The sequence below is a fragment of the Scomber scombrus genome, chromosome 8 (genome assembly GCF_963691925.1).
Source record: "Scomber scombrus chromosome 8, fScoSco1.1, whole genome shotgun sequence".
Lineage (NCBI taxonomy): Eukaryota > Metazoa > Chordata > Actinopteri > Scombriformes > Scombridae > Scomber > Scomber scombrus.
The window spans coordinates 13,950,640-13,963,480 of NC_084977.1; the positions used below are offsets into that span (position 1 = coordinate 13,950,640).

Below are 12,841 nucleotides of genomic sequence, written 5' to 3' on the forward strand. Positions count from 1 at the left end.
CAGTAGGTTGACTCTAATTCAAAAACATTGACAGCATATGCCTGAACCTTTCTTCCATATACAGGAAACAAGTGTGTGTGCTGTAACTTTCTGCAAGTGTGTAATTGTCCAATGGACATGTCTGTCTGTTTGCTAGCAGCTCCAAGTGTGTCTATGCTCATTTGTGTGTGCCATGATCTGAGCTGTGGAAACAGCTGTTCAGGTGTTGAGCTGATTACTGGATACGTTTTTTGAGGAGAGCTACCCCGACGCAACCCCCGCCACCACCCTCTCTCACTCTCTGCTGTATTACAGGGCTCTCTCCAAATGACAGAGTGCTTTTGTCCAGCCCTTTGAAATCCTTGTCACATTCCTTTCCGACGCACAGCCCAACAACAAAGGAGCCTTCATGTTCTGGAGCAGATTGGGAAAAGGCATAGACAAAACTTTGGTGGGAAAAGACCTCACTTTGTGCCAAGTGGGTTCATGCTGTAGATTATCAAAAGGATCGCATTTTTGTTTAGAGCTCAGCTCCCTGACCTTGTTTGTTTGTGTATGGTTGTGTGGGGACATCCATGCCACCATTTCCCCATTTCGAAAAGGAAAAAGATACAATTTGTTTCCACACATGGCCCTCCTGGCCCTGGTTTGGCCCCTGCTATTTTTAGAAAGATTTTAATGCAGGCCTCAGCTAAGACTCAGCGTACATCATTATTTTGCCAAGAAGTGTTGCTCAGTGGGGTGGATAATGCTTCTGGGCAGTATTTAGATTATGCAACACTGAAACTCTGTTGAATTCATGATTAGTTTTTAGGTGCTGTGGTGGCCAATAATCTAACGTGTGTGTGTGTGTGTGTGTATGTGTGTGTGTTTGTATTTCCAGTGGAGACCACAGTGGAGGACAAGCAACGAATAGCGAGCCAGGAAACTGAGCAGCCTTCAGTGCCTGTACACACAGGTAATTTCATCTACCACACCGTACCTCCCATCTCCCATATACATTCTCCCTGCAGTTTTTTCACATCACCTCTCTCTGTCTCTCCACTTTCCCTCCATCTCCCCGCTAAGGCCAGCTGAACCCACCAGGCAAGGCAGGAATTATCTGTATTTCCTGCATACATTTTTTTTAAATTATTTAATTTAAATTTTGCCTCGTTAACATCTGGTTAGGGATAGCAGATGAAAATTACCCTAGCATGCTTTTTTCCCGTTAATTCATGAGCATTATCACTGTCAAATAAATAAATAGAATTAAATATACAATAGCTTTTATCTTATCAGCAACATGTGATGTCCACTGTCTCGATGCTGCAGCTCGAATTTTCTAGTCATCTGGTTCTGCATCCAAGTTAAGTCAATCTGTGCATGTGTGTCAGCTAAATGTAAATGTGTAAAGTCAAATTTGAGGCATACTGTCACCTGATACATGCATGTCCAAATAACTGGTATGTTGTTTATATACATTTGCATGTTATAATTTTGTGTATGTGTGTGCGTGTGTGTGTGTGTGTGTGTGCATGAATGCGAGTGTGTGTGGAGGGGGAATGGGAGTTTACAGATTTACAGAGTGAGAGACAAAGACATGAAAGGGAGTGGGGTGGGGGTGCGAAGCTGAGAGAAGAAAGGGGAGAAAGCTAGTGAAAAAGGGATGAGTGGGAGACAAGATGAAAGAGAAAGAAGAGCAGAGAGAAAGGATGAGAGGAGGAAAGTAGAAGTGTAGGTGTGGTGTGTGGCACCACATTCCCCTGGCACCACATCATGTCTACGATCGTTGCGATAAATAGGAGGATAGGTTTCACACTGCCGGCTTGATTGTTGCTCTGCCATGAGCTTAGATCAGCTGCCACTTCCAGAGAGGCAGCCAGAGAATTCCTGATAGGATGTTTGGCCGTGTGTGGAGGGAGGATGTAGCTGTGTTACATTTGGCAATGAAAACAAAAAAGGCGCTGCAGTCATTCACAAGTTGCAGGAGAGTGTGTGCATGGATTTCATGTGGTAATGTGTGAGCTGTTGCAGATTAAATGCATTAAGGTCTACCTATATGTATATATATATATATATATATATATATATATATATATATATATATATATATATATATATATATATATATATAAATATATATGTTTGAGTTGTATACAGGTGTGTATGTGTGTGTGTGTGTGTGTGTGTGTGTGTGTGTGTGTGCGTGCGTGTGTGTGTGTATATGTGTATATGTGTGTGTGTGTGTGTGTGTGTGTGTGTGTGTGTGCGTGTGCGTGTGCGTGTGTGTGTGTGTGTGTGTGTGTGTGTGTGATGTGGCACAGCCTGCGCTGACTTGTCTCTCAGCCTGCAGCTCCCGGTAGCTACAGCTCACAAAGCTGCTCTCAGTCAAAGGTCTCCTTAGTACAAAAGCTAACGCTTCACACTTACCACAGGAATGCTGTTATGCACTCACACACACACACATACGTATAACTATATATGCACACACACATACGCATATTGCATGCTCACACAGGCAAACACACCTACAAAGATACGCACACTCACCTACAATATGATAACCCTCGGGTGATTAGATTGAATAAGTACTGTAAAAACACTGTCATTGTAAACCATTAGAATGTTGACGACATGCCCGCTAAGTGCACTGAGAGTGTAATAGGTGAAGGCGGGTTGTGCCAAGGAACTGACACTTTCCACTGGAACAGTGGAGGAAGCTGAAGCTCTGGAATTAGCTTCCCTGTGCAGACTTGTCTTATTAGTGAACTTGTACCAGAGGAAAACATATAATGGATACACAGACTTGCAGGCTTCATTTAGGTTGACATTTTATTTTTCATGATTTTAATGTATGTATTATTCGCATATAATTTGCTGTAATCTTTTAATTTCCCTCTCTAACGATCAACTGTTTGCAAATTATTTGCGTGTTGTGTGTGTGTTTAGTTATCATGGTAAAGTCCATTGTGTGCTGCAAACCTTAAAGAAGCACAATCTGATTGTAGGAGACTTATATAAGGTGCTTATATACAATGAACATCTAATAAAGCTATACCATCTTTTAAAAAGAGTGATTTTGAAGCAGCATGCTATATGAGAATGCAACATTTTAAGCAGGGAGGGACACCTACTGTCAGTGATGGGGTATTGCTGCTGAAGAGTGTGTGATACACAAACCATTAATATCTCGATGAACACTTTAATCTTCAGCAATGGAATCAAGAATATTTCATTGTATATCAGATATGGTGATCTACCATTGAAGGGCTAATTCATCAACCTTTGGTTAAATGCAACTGATTGTTTTTTCACCCCTTCCCTGATCTCTCCAGGTGAAGAGGAGCATGGGTCCATGGCAGAGGTGTCCTACTACTCCTATGAATATGACCCGGACACTGAGCCCTTCCTTGCTGATGCAGAGGGAGGGGACCATTTTGACCTTCCCGAAGGCGGGGAGGGTGTAGAGCATAAGTTACTCCTGCCAGCAGATACCCAGCCACCCACACTGGACACAAGGAACAGCCCTGAGCGATGGTACGAGCTATTTGTGTTTCTTATTGTCAAAACATTTCATAAAAAGACCAAAACCAATAATATGTTTGTCTGCCTACCTCATCTGTAGCACTCAGCCTCAAGCTCATTTGTTTCTCCTGATGACATACATTTGTGTTTGTTTCATATTGTAGAAAGACTAAGGAATATAGTATAACTGCCAGACATTGTAATTATTAGCAAAAATTGCTCAAAACAGGAGTAAATACATTTGTTAGGGACTATTTTACAACAAATGCGAATGAATATATATTTGGTTTTCTTGTGAGTATTGAGCAACAGAAAGGTGTATGTATGATTAAAAAAAAAATTCACCTTAATGAAGGAACTTGTCAATGAGTACAACAATGTAGCTCACCTATGTGTTTTTAGTTGTTTTTTTCAGAACAATGAAGTTCCATGGCATAGAGTAATACGCTATATCAGGCTTTAAAAGCATTTATTTATGGGTTAATCTTTTGTAAGTATGACATTTTGTTCCTGGTAATGAAATTAACAGGATTGTTTCTCCACAGGTCTTGATATTGTTCAGTGAAAGAACAAACAGTGTCCGAGATGCTCTTACAACAAAAATGTGTCCTGTTTTTATGTCATCCACAGAAACGCCCACAGAGTGAAGCCATACCCACCTCCAAATTGTACATTATTTGTGAATATGCTAGTGAATGGAAAGAGAAGAGAGACTTGGGACTTTCTCAGCCTGAAAGGAAGAGACGGTGGAGTCAGGAGAATGAGAGTGTGACTTTGTGTGATAGTGTATGTGTATTAGGTGTTAGATTGTTTTGAATGTAAACAAGTCAGTGTGGTTGCTTTCATAAGTGTGTGTGTGTGTGTGTGTGTGTGTGTGTGTGTGTGTGTGTGTGTGTGTGTGTGTGTGTGTGTGTGTGTGTGTGTGTGTGTGTGTGTGTGTGTGTGTGTGTGGATGACTGTCCTCCAGACTTCCATTTTCTTCCTCCAGACTCCTAGTCACCAATAGGCACCATAGCGTCTTTGTTATTCACTGTACTGCCTTTATAATCACTAGAAGAAATAATCAAGTATTTATGTTTGTAATTACCCCTGACTTTAAGCAAAATATTTTGTTATATTTTCTATCTGTGGTATTTATTTGTAGCTAGAGGTCATATCATTTTTATTTTGTTGTCATTGCCCCCCCATACAGTCTACTTTTTGCCCTGTTACGTTGTGATTCTTTCAGTTCAAAGAAAAGATTTGCACTGTCAGAGGAATTTTTTTTGTCTTTCATAGCAAGCTTTAACCCAATTACTGAAATGTTTGATGAAATTCCTGTACTGGTATCCTGCTGGAAAAAGACATATGCTACCCATATGCTTTACAGAAACATAAGCTGAAATTTTTTCATTTTTAAGATTTTCTTGGCTTTTTGCCTTTATTAGACAGCACAGTAGAGATTGACAGGAAACATAAGGAGAGAGAGAGAGAAGGGAACTGACATGCAACGAAGGTCCCTGGCGGACTTGAACCATGAATTTCACAGTTACTTCATATAAGATATGCATCTTAGATCACTGGTTCACAAGGACGCCCCCAGCTCAATTCTTTTTTTCACCAAGATACCAACATCTACTCTCAAGTCCATCTTTCACCATACCTACCTTGAGATTTGATTGTACAGTTCATAAGCTATTTTGTTTATGTTAAATTTTGATTCTTGAAGCAATCACCTTTAAAAAATCAAGAATGAAGTTTTGGATTTCTGTAAATGTACCAAATTTGATTAAATGTAGCCCATATTCATATCAAATATTGTGCTTTTTAAACAAACGAGAATAAAATTTGTATACAATCCAGGGTTTTGGTTTTGGTTATGTTTACACACTCAAGTGTTTATGCAGAACTCATGTATTTAATTAGGTTGCCCAGGTTTAATCTTCTTCCTCCTTCTGTATTTTGCTTTTGCCAGTAAACTTTGTATTACAGCAGGAAAGAAACACCATAAGCCTTTTTACTTTTTAGAACAGTGCAATCTCTGCAGATGCACCACAGTGCATGTATCTGCAGTTCAGTTTATGAAAGCTGTGTTGCTCCATTTCCTTTGAACGGCTAGTTAAGTCTGGAGATAATTTCCTGTCAGCAGTGAGCTGTATTACAACCCTGCTTCAGAGGGCCCTCTGCTTTGATAACTGACTCTCTGACCCTAAGAGACAGAAAACATGTATGCGTGTGTATCCGTTTGTACATACTGTATAGACCTCTTTAAGTTTGGATGTGCAACAAATGTATTTACGTCACTGCCCGCAACAGATTCAGGTTACCAAAACAGCAGCTGGGAGGGAGTTAGACCTTGTTAAAGTTTAATGTTTGTTTTCTGTACATGTCACTTGTCACCCCTCTTGGTTACTGTGGCCTCTGGCAGCTTGGGCCTTCAAACGAGTCCTTTAAAATCCCAACTACAAATCATCACTGGGATTATAGGTGGCTCAAAGAAGGATAAACTGTAACTGCACCTAACTGGAGTAACTGGTTTGACCGATCAGAAACCAGAGGGTTGCTAGTTTAATTTCCAGCAGTGTATTCCAGCTATATGTTGGCAATTTATGACTAGATAGGCAGGGCCTGTAACTGCCCCAGGTGTGCTGCACTGCATCTAACCCTGCATGTTTTGAGGCTTTATGTGTGTTTGTAGGGGTGTAAAAAAAAAAAAAAGAAATCTTACAGTATAGTATGTCATAAATGCAGAGTTCAAAATGTGCAGTCTTACTTTGAGGTAAAACTTATGGAAATTTACAGAAACTCTCCGTCTCTCTCTCAGAAGCTCTTAGTAGATGCAATGCACATGCAGTTACCCATCCAGTCTGAATGGAAAAAGTGTGTCTGTAGTGACAATAAAGCCAGCAGTGCAGGGGACCTTGGCTGCAAAGTCTATCCACAACAGTCTCCGTGGCAACTGCATGCATGGCTGAAGAGTGATATTGCGTCTCCAAACTGCGATGAGCAGAACGAGTGAAAAGAGAAAGGAGGGAGAGGGGGATCTTGGTTTCATGGTTTTTCAGAGGGAGCTAGCGTTACATGAGAGTGAATTGGAGTGATGACATTGTTCCTAAGTACCAGCTGAGTGCACCTATACATCCACCTCTCCGGAGGAACGGGCTATTCACCTGTCACCAGCATTTGGACAAATGGGCAGATAGATAAACCCTATCCAAAACGTAGTCTGCTCTGTTGTTGACACTTTGATATGTATTATAGGTATCAGGTTTCCTAATTGTTTCAGAGGAAATGAGGGATTGATTCTGGATCGTCAGGGTTCTAGGTTTCAGTGACAGTCAGTGCATGCCTCATGCTGGATCCTGGAGAAACATCACTATGATGTCTGAAGAAAGACCTTCCAGGTGGGCACGCATTAAGGACTAAGGTGTTGATGCTCATCTTATGACTTTTAAATTTCAAGTATTCAGCCTGCCTCAGGGGGATGTACTGTATCTGTGGTAAGGTGCACAAAAAAAAGAACGGCTTTGAGGTTTTTCCATGATTTTACAATAATCAGTCAATATTTTCTCATTCTGCTTCTTGTTATGATTTACATCCTATGGGGATTTTCAGAGTGTTGTTCAATATTTTGTAGTATTGCTGTCACTGTGGGATTCCTGAAGGATCATTCACTTTTATAAAGAGCCAAATGGAGAAAAAGTATCCAGCAATTGCAGGCAGAGAAAAAGGTAAGTCCATTAATGGAAGATGAATTCTTACAAAGGTGACTCAGCATGATCAGTTACTTAACACCTTATGTAAAGACAGAAATATTGTGTATATTATCTCTACTGGTCATTCTATGTTGAAAAAAGGGGGAGCAATGACTTGAGGAAAGGAGAGGGTTTCTCAGCGTGCAGACTTGCCAGGACTTGCTTTTTTTCTGTAAAAAGAAAAATAATAAAATGCTCCCACTTGCTCTGCTGATATAATGCTTTTCTCTACGTTAACTTGATGTTTGCTGCCTGCAGCAACATCCTTGTTATTGTTTTGCCTCTCATATTGCCATTGGAGTATTAATATCAGAGTTAGCAACAGGTTACCCAAAGTATTATTTTGCAGATTTAGACATTCCACATTACTGTATTACTCACTGACTGATGCTGGAATATACTTAGTAACACTCAGCTTTAATTTTCTATTGAAAACAAAGCTGCAGAGGAACTCCAGCTGCTTCCATAGATTACAGAAGCCATGAATTACATTAAAACTGCTGCCACTTTAACATTTGTGTCATTTATGCAGTGTAAATGTTATATCTATGGCACCCAATTTGTATGTGAGAAAGTGAATAAGTGTGTAGGCCCTTTGTCTGTGTGACATCTTATCTTCCCCCCCCCCCCCCCCAATCTCTAGGGCCAGGTCCTGGGCGCTATGGGCTTCCTCCTACCATTGGATTTATGGGCCATGACTTCACCAAGCCAACCAGCCCTGCCTACTCTTTCCATGCCAGGATGAGTGACAATAGTGAGCCCCTCTCTCATTTGTAATAAGGATGATTATGAGCTTCTACTGTTATCAGCTATTGATCTCAAAGACCAAAAACTGTGTTAGAGGTATCAACACAAATATTACAAAGCACTTTTTTACAGTAATTTATATAGTTGACATATTTGAAAATGATTTAATCTTCTCAAATACATCACATTGGCTAAACAGAGAAGCATGACTCCAGGGTGGTGTAACATCACATCAGAGCCACTAGGGGGAGACAACACCTCATAATTGTGTAGTTATTTCTCAGCCTTTGCCCCTAAAATTAACTTCAGTTCAGTCTATTTTTGGAGGAATGCATGATCGAACTAAACCGACAGAGGAAAATGATATTGGATTTATGGTAGATGTTACTTTCCCTGCAGTGTATTGTGTTGACTCCAGTCCAGGACCTCAGTATTACATTGATGCAAAAATGACCCGCTTTGGAAGGGACGGCACACCTGCATACTCGATGTTGGGCAGAATGAAAGCACAGAGTAAGTTCCTATTCATAACACATTTTTATTTTGGGTGTTTGTTTTTTGGAAAGATTAATTTGTAAGTCATTATTTAGATAACAGCTTAATTTCTTACTCCACTATTGTGACAATGAACCAACATCTGTTTTTGACACTACTACTAGAGCTCCATTGTCAGCTGTAGTAACTGAAAATCTGGACCGCCTTTGCAGGCACAGATGGTGCTGAATTGATGGTTTATACTTTTCAACTGTTTTCTCTTCACTAGAGGAGCTATTCCAGACACCTGGACCAGGTGCATACAGCCCCGAAAGAGCTCCACCATGCAACCTCCAGCGAAGGCCCCCATCCTACACAATGGGCTCTCGCACACACTACCGCAGCACTGATTCAGTACCTGCTCCGAACAAGTACTGTCTCCCTCCACTAATGGGCCCTCAAGTCCCGAACAAGCCAGCCAGTGCGAGCTACACACTGGCAGGTGCTTTCAGCACAGGAGGGCCATCCATGGATTTAGCTAAGACACCAGGGCCTTGCAGGTACAACAGTACAGACCCAAGTGTTTATCTGCCCCGACAGCCAGCATTTTCCATGCTGGGGCGTCACGGTTTTCCCAGAGATGCCACCAAGAAACCTGGTCCTGGAACTTATAATCCAGAGAAAGTGACAGCTCACAAAGCTCGGGCTCCAGCCTTTTCCTTGGGCATAAGACACTCAGAATTTGTCACCCCGCTAGTTGTCAGTGTTTCTGACTGAACATCCTCTCCTACAAAAAAGACTCAAACACAAGTTTATTATTTACAAAAATATGGAAACATTTGATGAAGTACATTTTATTTTCCCTCACAGCAACAAACTTGTTGAATCAACCACAGCTCACTGTCAAAATGTATATCTAGAAATAATATATTTACATTAAACAAACATAAGTTTAAAGAACAGAAGTGTTCAAACACAGAAAACTTTAGGAAAATCATGGATTTGAGAAAAATAAAACCTCATGGCTGTATGACCACTCAGTAAATAAATCAATCTCAACAAAATAACAGACATTTAAAAAATGTATTAAAAATGTACAATTGACAGGCAAACTTTCACCTTGCTGTTTATAAGGTTATCATTCACAGTGGAATCAAGCTATTTGACTCTCTCATTACCTCTATAAATTGAGGGAGTTTGAAAGAACAAAAAACAATACAATTAAGGTTTTTTCTACACTATACATAAGAACGCATGTAGAGATGTATGTGGGAGAGATGTATGGTCCAAAGACAATACAAATCAACACAGATAATAGCAGGTATTTTACAGATGGTTCCCATTTAATCCTTTGGGAGAGGTCTTCTGAAAAGCAGTATGTGTGGCTCTGGAGAGTAAAGCAGAAAAGAGGTGTTTGTCAGCATCATCTACAGTTCAGCGATTACACCATACAGTACACTGTCACTACTGTGATCCATGTCCACCTAACTTTAAGGCACAGCCTAATGACGTCTGCTAGGAGCTATTAAAAGGATAGGCTCTTATATGCAGAGTTGCAACGATTAGTCAATCAATAGAAAATGAACTCTATTTTGATAATTGATTAATCATTATCAAGGAAAAAAACTGATTCTTTGATTCCAGCTTCTCAAATATGACATGTATGAGATCTATGATAGTAAACTACATGTCTTTGGCTGTGGACTGTTGGTCGGCAGAAAAAAAAGATATTTGAGGACGTCACTTTGGTCTTTGACAAACAATCAACATTGTTCACCATTTGCAGATGTTTTATAGACCAAACAACTACTTAATTGAGAAAATGATCAACAGATTAATCAATCAAATTAAATAATTGTTAGCTGCTGCCCTACAGACATGTGCCATGTCTATTATAATATAATATTCAAATGCAAAATGTACATAGATAGATAAACTGGTTGCTGTTATCATTCCTTCTCTCCATACTAATCATTAAGAGATTCCTTCCTAGCCGACTACAATGTATGAGATGAAGGACAAGATACACAGTCGTCATTCTTTGCAAAGATGGGGAGTCAGAGGCTGACAAAACAAGTATGAATCTCCCAAAGTTAGTCCTTTTAATACAAAATTCCCTAATTACATTTCTCCCAGACAGTCCATCTTTGGTAAAACTGCAGTGCAGAGACAGCGACACAAAGAGTGAATTTGGTTCTAAAAATACTGTTTCTTTGGAAGACACCTGCTTGATTTGTCTAAACAGACTGTTGAAACTATACATTTGCTTAGGCTGAGCTTCACACTAATACATTTGCAGTGCACTAAAACATGAGGACTGTGATTGTGTCACCTGTCTCTTGTAGCCATGACAAGAAGACATCCCTCCACAACCCATATGAACAGGATCAGTAGCTCGTTCAACATTCATATGGGCTTGTGAGTATTAGTACATTATAAGACAGCCTTCAGATAATGTGAACCTATCCTTTAAGACAGTGGCCACTCACCTGGTTTGTGGATCATGTAGTGAATCCAGCCCTGACTCTGTTGCACCCCGAGTCCCCTCCACTCGTCTTCTGTCATGAGGTGGGAGGAGGGCACCAGTTTGGACAGCTGCTTTGGAAGCACGACATGTCTGTGGGGAGAGACATATGATTTACAAAACTGACCCACCAGATGACTGAATATGTGTTATATAAACAGGACGGCAAAGAAAACCATTTCAGGTAGCCAACTTTAATGCTCAAAGCCTCAATTTACGATAATAACGATGCTATGCTTCACTTGTTGTTTTTAACTAAATTAATTTTACAGTAACTAAACGTTCAAAAACTGACGTGTGCGTTAACAGTTGCCATGCGTTAAGTGGATCTGATAGCTTATAAATTAAGCTATCAGATCCTTTCTGTTAATCAAAATATAATAACTTACAAAAGACACACTTAATCCTAATGCCGCATTTTACTAAATTGACATATCAAATAGAAGTTACCAGCAGACGTTATGTTCTGTTGAGCTACAATAGTTTGACGGCGGCTTAACGTTAACGTTTGAAAAAAACACACAACCCTAACCATAGCTACCTGTACTCAAACTCTTCGTCGGTGTACTTGTCCGAATAGTAAATCTGTTTTTTAGACATTTTCAGTCGACGATAGGAGTCAAAGTTGGTGTTCAAAGGTGTTTTCAGGTGGTGTGAAGTAGCCAGCTAACGGATAAATTTGCAAATCTAGCTACGACGATGTTGACGAGTGCCGCAAGCTGCTGTCATCTGCCGCTGTTTTCAGGGGACTATTCAAACCTCAACGGTTCCTCGCTGTCTCCGGATTGGCTGCCCTCCACTGTAGATCGTCTATATATAAGAAGATGCACCACTCAGCAGCGAAACCTTACCTCAACAAGGAAGCACAGTCTGTCGGGATGTTTATCGCAAAAACTGAAATTTCACACCTTATTTTAACTCTCAGTATCTTTCTAGGTCGATGGAATATAAGATATCTATTGTATTTGAAAAAATATTTTGGTCAATCACAGGACTTTATCGAAACCGATAGGGGTTCAAGGAGAGCTCTTACTTATTTGTTGTCTCTCTGCCACGTTGCGTTGTGTTTTTTTGACAGAGACATATCGCTCCATTTAAGAGAAGGCACGACATGCAAAGCTAAAACATGGTTGGAAATGTCTGCTTTGAAATGTTTAATAATGTTTGATTGATTGTCACTCCTGTTGCCAATACAAGTTAGACCTATAATACAATTTATTCATTTTAACTTTATTTTACTACTAAATAATTGATAAATATCAAACATACAAGCCTATTTTGCAAGATGATTTGTGGCAAAGGAATGAACAGTTCACCCAGGTTAAGCTATCTCACTTAATTATTGATTTATATATTCAATTACACTTTTATCAGATAGATTAGTGACATTTTTCATCTTTGGGATTTCACTTTGGATAATACAGAGACTAGAGTGACCAGACTGTTTTATGGACTTGGTATTGTACATGATGGCCCCACTGTCATACTGTCAAGGCATACTGGGTCACTTGAATGGAGAAATGAACTGAGCCATCATATTATTACTGAGCCACCATATAATTACTAACATCCGTGTTTTCCTGCCATGACAAGTCAAATTGTCTGTTTTATAAGAGGCTTATTAACTTTTTCCTTTAAAAGGTCTGATAAAATAAAAAATAGTCGATAATATGCATTGAGACAAAAATGCATCAGTCACATTTTATGTTTTCTGTTGACCTTACACAAGGTACAAATGTTACTTTCCTCAGTCAATGATTTGTTAGCACATACATTTAAACTAAACATTGTTTAGTTACATTTTAACTAAACAATGTTGTTTTGCAAGAAACCCATGTTGCTGTTCTTAGTTGTAATCACTGTTGTCAGGGTAATG

The 12,841-nt window shown here is 39.7% G+C and overlaps 3 protein-coding genes across 3 annotated transcripts in view; 2 read left to right on the forward strand and 1 right to left on the reverse strand.

The window, feature by feature from the left end:
- The window catches only part of cpamd8 (C3 and PZP like alpha-2-macroglobulin domain containing 8), a 41,685-nt gene extending 36,426 nt beyond the window's left edge, over positions 1-5,259 (forward strand). Inside the window, exons 42-44 of the mRNA XM_062423753.1 lie at positions 863-937; positions 3,297-3,498; positions 4,117-5,259. Of these exons, the coding sequence (XP_062279737.1) occupies positions 863-937; positions 3,297-3,498; position 4,117 (278 nt within the window). The 3' untranslated portion in view covers positions 4,118-5,259. The remainder of the gene's footprint in view (positions 1-862; positions 938-3,296; positions 3,499-4,116) is intronic.
- A 1,897-nt stretch (positions 5,260-7,156) lies between these two features.
- On the forward strand, positions 7,157-9,259 carry cimap1d (CIMAP1 family member D). The gene is made up of 4 exons (XM_062423757.1): positions 7,157-7,196; positions 7,864-7,974; positions 8,367-8,480; positions 8,728-9,259. The coding sequence occupies exons 1-4, from the start codon at positions 7,157-7,159 to the stop codon at positions 9,216-9,218; spliced, it is 756 nt and encodes a 251-aa protein (XP_062279741.1). The 3' UTR covers positions 9,219-9,259.
- A 22-nt stretch (positions 9,260-9,281) lies between these two features.
- Positions 9,282-11,704, reverse strand: cks2 (CDC28 protein kinase regulatory subunit 2). Its single transcript, XM_062423758.1, has 3 exons — positions 11,507-11,704; positions 10,931-11,058; positions 9,282-9,828 (listed from the first exon to the last, which is right to left on the reverse strand). Exons 1-3 carry the CDS (start codon positions 11,563-11,565, stop codon positions 9,785-9,787), a joined length of 231 nt encoding a protein of 76 aa, XP_062279742.1. The 5' UTR covers positions 11,566-11,704; the 3' UTR covers positions 9,282-9,784.
- Positions 11,705-12,841: the final 1,137 nt, after the last annotated feature.